At 43.0% G+C, this 6000-nt stretch overlaps 1 protein-coding gene across 1 annotated transcript in view; it reads right to left on the reverse strand.

The window, feature by feature from the left end:
- Positions 1-5101, reverse strand: part of Dbx2 (developing brain homeobox 2) — a 31881-nt gene extending 26780 nt beyond the window's left edge. Inside the window, 2 exon segments of the mRNA XM_004668507.2 lie at positions 4442-5059; positions 5062-5101. Of these exon segments, the coding sequence (XP_004668564.2) occupies positions 4442-5059; positions 5062-5101 (658 nt within the window).
- Between the last annotated feature and the right edge of the window lie 899 nt (positions 5102-6000).

Genomic DNA, 6000 nt, shown 5'->3' on the forward strand with positions numbered 1-6000 from the left:
CTGAATCTTTTACTTAAATTCTATATAAGTCCTCTCAAGTCCCTGAAGGTAAAAGTTGCATAGAAAGTTCTAAAATGTTCATACTTGCCTGCTGGATTTATTCCTGTTTTATTATTAAATCTCAACAGCTTCAATATAAGTTACCAGATAATGATTTACTTGTTACAGAAAAGTAAAGATCTAGTCACTGGTGGGAGATAAGTAGATATTAAGGTTGGGGCCAAGTTGAATACACATATCTTGCTTCCAAAACAGACAATATTTTGCAGTCAATCAGTACTAAAAGTAAAGGGTCTGGTGCTGGAAAGATGGATCAGCAGTTAAAAGCACTTGCTTGCAAAGCCTGATGGCTGGGATTTGAGTTCCCAGAACCCCTGTGGAGCCAGATGCATAACGTGGTGCATGTTTCTGGAGTTCCATTTGCAGTGGCAGGAGGCCCTTTCCCTCTTGTTCTGTCCTCTCTTCTCTCTGTCTCTCTCAGCTTGCAAATAAATAATACATAAAATATTTTTTAAAAAGTAAAAGCTTTTATTGCTATTTATCCTAAGGATTTCTAACACCTACAGGCATTGATTAGTTTAGAAACTATAATACAATGTCTTCACAACTGGCTCATGGACCATGTAAGAGGTATTGATATATTGCCTACAAAGATAATGTTAAAACATATTGTAAAACACACACAAATATAGTAGGAATATGGCTGTGGTATTATCTACAAATCCCAGGAGAAGGGTGGGGGAGATGACCAGAGCAAAGACTGCATGAATGTTCTGACACCCTCCTTTTGTCACCCTAGTTTTGAGTCTGTACAAATATTACAGATTCCAGGATTTCAGTTCCTCAGAACTAATATCCAGAGTCTGCTTAAGAAAAAAAAAAAAAGACAACCTCTGGCTTAAGTCAGATCTTAAAGTTACTGGAATCCACTTTGAACACAGACCCACCCCCCACCCCAGAGCCTAAAATGTACAACAGGCTATTTTATTTCACACTGTCAGTGTACCTCAATGAAGGAAGTGTAAATAACCACTTCAAATGCAAAACATAAGTGCAAGTAGCTTCAGACAGAGCCAAGAGCCCAGAATTAGTAGGTAGACAGTGTGGGAACTGAGGGGAGCTAAGAATTCAGAATGCATGTCTGGTGTTGATAGGAAAAAAGAAACCAAGCTGGGTGACAGAAAAAAAAAATACCATGGATCTTATATTTCTGTGCTACACTGTATAATTTACATGCAAAACTACTTTAAAATTTAATTTAACTCTAAGTACATACACAAGCGAAAAGAAGACACACGAAAGCAGGAAGAGGATTAGCTGGGAAGAAGTAGGGGTTCAGTGGAGATGGATGGTTAAGAGAGAGTAATGGGAGTGAACAGATTCACATTTATTATATACATGCATGAATTATCAAAAATAGCAAAATAAAAAAATCCATGCATTGAAAACTGGATTTTTAATATATACTAAAATAAATTTTTTCTTTAAAAAACTTTCTACTCACTTATCCAGAGCACACATTTGCTTGTCAATCCTTTTACATAAGCAGAAGTACATTTAATAAAAAGCAAATCATTTCATGACAAATATTTCCAAAATATTTTCAATAACAAATGTTATTAGAAGCAAAATTGTGGTTGCACTAATTTGAAGAAAATTGATAGCATAATTTAATAGTCAATAGGAAAATTCATGGGATTCTCATAAATGAAAGCTAACCCAAGGAGGAGCCTGAAGATGTGGAGCAATTGTTTTTCTTTTTCAGGAGTTCACCAACACTTAAAATGATACTTTGGGCAAAATCAAAATTAATAAATGAAGTACCTTTTCACTGTAGAAGATAGGGAACAGCTACGTTACTAGTCTACTGGGTTTAAAGAAGCTCAGAGCTGTGGAACCTGTGAAGCCGTGTAGACTATGGACTCCAGGCTTCACAGAGCAAGGACAGCCATGGCTTGTTCAGTGCTTATGCCAATGGCCTAGGGGAGAGCCTTGTATATGAGAGAGAGCAGGCATTGGCTTAATGACTGAACTATATGGTATAACTAATAGTATGGTACCAAAATAATGAAGCAAAAATTCATGTGGTAGCACAAATTTAAATTTTAAATATGCTCTACTCTACCAATGTGCTTAAAAGTAACTGGGTTGAGTAATTTCTTATTCACCCATTCACTTGGAGTACTGAGAAAATTAAGGCTAGGAAAAATAGCTATAATGTTAAAGTAACAGTTTATGATTCTCTTCAAAATTAGGGTAGAAAAGGCCAGAAATGGTTCTTATGGGCTGGGGAGAGTTCAATTGTAAAGTGCTCCTCTAGGATGCATGAGGTCTTGGGCTCAATTCCCAGCACTGACCCCTTCCCCTCAAAAACTTAGCATAACTAGGCTCCTTCAGTGCATTTCTTAAAGTGATACATTGTTATCTTTCTGGGGTAAAAATAGCTCTTCCGCTTCTTTTATGCTCTCTACAGAAAATCAGTCATTATTTCATCCTCACTTAATATCCAAGTGATAGCTAAAACTGTTAGCACTCATTATAACTTCATAACTCTCCAGTGTATGAAAAAAAAAAAAACTGCTACCATGTTTAGGAAAACAAGAATCTGTCATTTAAAAATAGGGTAAGGTTCAGAGAAATACGTTCTTTTTTATAAATTATAAAAACATTAGTGTAAATTCTGGTTTTAAGCAATGCATTTGTGATTACTGGCTATTTCTTCTTAGATGCGTTTCTAGCTTTAAATACTGGATGAATTCTTCACAAAAATGCATTTTGAAGCAAAGGGTTGCTTGTTGAAAAGAAAATTAATCTAGAAGAAAATGTAATCTCAGTGAAAAGTGAATAAAATATTTGGCAAAAAAGCATTTAAACTATATTAGAATATTTCAAGGGAAGATACAAATTTTTATGCCCTCTTAATTATTCCAAAAATCATTTTTTGCATTTGAATGCTTTAATAATTGCACAAGAATGAATATGTTCTTGAAAATATAAACTGTAGTTGGTAAACACTTTCAAATGCAATCAAATGCAGCATTTGAAGTAAAATGAATGTGTCTATAAAATTATTTGTTATTGAACGATCTTACTCGGTTACAGTTGAACCTCTAGAAAATCTGCAGTAATTTTTCATGGCTGAAAATTCAATCATGAACATTTTATGAATTCTTTAAAGAAAAAACTATGAGCACAATTCCAATCAAAAAACTGGGCAAATCCCATTTCCTAGAAAAAGGTATGATAAATTATTCACTAATTATTGTTCATGCTGAACCTGCAATATACATTTCTAATTTTCATAATACTTCAAAGAGAACAGAATGGTCCACACTGTGGATGCATATAAACATAAACCTTGCCTTAAGTTTAAGGTGTTCCATTCCCAGGGTGCAAAAAGATTGCCTAACATTTAGGTTTTAGACTTTGTGAATGAGACTAAATAATTATATTTGTATTTGTACCATTCTGTTAGCAACCATTTCATGCTGAAAGACCAGGCAGGTTCTAAACATGTTAAATTCTGTAGAGCCATTAGCAATAAATTTGCTCCGGCAGTTTGTTGGGACAATGGAAACTATAGGAAAAACATCTATTAGTCATTCCAGACAAACTCACCAGGATTAACAAGAGTTCAGATCGCCTAAGGTTGCAGAAAATCATCATCGTCATCATCATCATCATCCAATTGGATCTTGGTTTCTGAGCATCTCAGAGAACTTCACAATGGCTAATTTCAACAGCTCCATCAGCTTTATTTAACATCTTTTGCATCCTCCTTCCCAATCCCATTATTAGGTTTTATATGGTAAAATACTGCCCTTCTTTCGGTAATTTTTTATTTTTGTCGTTATCATTACTACTATTTGGTGAACTTCCTACTTGAGTTGCCAATTCAACTATTTTTCAACTCAACACGAGGTAAAAGTCAGCCTTGATTCCTTTGTGTCTTAAGTGATCCAGAATGGAGAGTAAAGCAAACCAAAGCTTTGCGCGTTTCCTTCCAACGCCCCACGTGCGGTACTACCTCAAGCCCGGGCCGCCGGCCCCACAGCGGCCGCGGGATGCTCTCCGTGCCAAGTCCTTCCCGGATGGCCCGAGCCCGACGGGCTGGAAACGCTGAACTTGGGAACCCCCACGCGAAACGCATCCATACACCCTAGGCGTCTCCTGAGGCTACCCTGGCTGACCCGAGGCGCCTTCAGGCTTTCCCCGTGGAAGTCACCAAGCCCAGGTAGCCCGACCACCTGTTGCAAGAGTTCAGGACCAAGGGAACTGGTGCTTCCTCCTCGCTACCAAAGTGGCCTCGCCACCCCGCAGCCTGTCCACGGGCCTCGGGCAGGCCCCAAGGCCCCCGCTCCTGGTGCAGCGCACTGAGCACCGCGGGCCACTCCAGATGGTTCGGGGGTCGCGGGCGCGGCTGGGAGGGACAGCGGCTCACCTGGGGCTGAAGGCTGGAAGGCACCGTCCCGGTTCCCCGGAGCCGGGCCCGGCAGCCGCGCGCTGTCCGCCGAGGGGCCGAGCATTTGGAATGCCCACCGCGGGCCGTAGGGCGCGCCCGCTGGGCTGAGCTGCTCGGCGGCAGCGGGGCACAGCTTGAGAGGAACCGGGCTGGCGGGCAGCTGTCGCAACTGCGCCCCGGCGACTGCGGGGCCGAGGGCGGCGGCCAGGGGCCCGGGCGGCGGGGCCGGAGGCAGCGGGTGCGCTGGGGCCCCCCCGGCCCGCAGCAAGTTCTCGATCAGGAAACTCTTGCCCAGGTTGCCAAAGCCCGGGGCGGCCGGGAGGTTGAGCAGCGCCGAGGACGCCACCACGTCCCAGTAGGCGCCGGCTTGGGTCGCCACGGCGCTGGGGAGCATGGTGCGCCTCCGCCGGGGACCCCGAGCGCCGCTGGCCGCGGGGGGCCCGGGACGCCGCGCTCTTGGAGCCCTGTTATGGATACTGATGGGATGCGTGTCCCTTGGAAGGGATGGGAGGTGGGAGGGTGACGGGCCCCGGTGCGGTTCCCTGACCCGCGGTGATGGCTCTGGGAGCGTAGGGGAACTCTATGCAGATCCCGGCGGGTTTTTTCTACCAGGACGGAAGGTGTGTCCAGCCCATCCATTCATGTCACCCAACCCACAAAGTGACAGACATAGCCTACAATAAGGGCAACCCGAGAGTCCGCGCGCTGACAAGGGGAGGGGACTCTAGCCAGAGGAGGTGGGCGTGGAGGCAATGTGAAGCGGGCGCCCTCATCCAGCCCTCTCTGGGCGGGCTGAGCTGGAGCCCCGCAGCCTTGGATGCGAGGTCCTGTGGACGTGGACGTCTGGTGGAGCTCCCCAAGGGCAGACAGCGCGTGGTTCCACCAAGAGGGTGGCAGAAGGTGATCTCAGAAATTTCTCAGTTTACAGAGATTTATTTCCGGTCACCTTTTAATAAGATTTGTTGTAAGAACTCTGCAGAGAGGTTCCTATAGTTTTTTTCGTTCTAGGAGATATCTGAGGTAATTAGTTTTATCTAAACATTTTAGTCAAAATTGATTTTGCCTAACAGATGGTTAGGTCCAAAACCTAGGGAAGAAAACTACCACGACGCCCCCTTAGCCATGTGCAGTGGGTGGCTTCTCTACAGAGAGATAGGCATTAAAGCGTTACATTATTCGTAATCACACCTTTTTTCCTGAAATTTTAACTGTTTTAATGTACTACTAGGTTATGGAGATTAGTCAGATGAAAAGCGTGGGGGGGTGTCATGCTTGTGTATGATTGAGGTTTTTATCTACAGGACAACTTACGTTGTAAACTATTAATGTAGTGTGAAAATTATCACTTGTCAATTAATACCAACTCTGTGTCCTTAATTTGCATTAAATTAATAATATAATATTAAGGGCTGGATCTATGGTTCAGTGGTTAAGGTGCTTGCCTGCAAAGCCTAACTACCCTGTATAGATTCCCTAGTACCCACATACAGCCAGATGCACAAAATGGTGCATGAGTCTGTAGTTCCTTTGCAGTGACT

Source organism: Jaculus jaculus, chromosome 6 (genome assembly GCF_020740685.1).
Source record: "Jaculus jaculus isolate mJacJac1 chromosome 6, mJacJac1.mat.Y.cur, whole genome shotgun sequence".
Classification (NCBI taxonomy): domain Eukaryota; kingdom Metazoa; phylum Chordata; class Mammalia; order Rodentia; family Dipodidae; genus Jaculus; species Jaculus jaculus.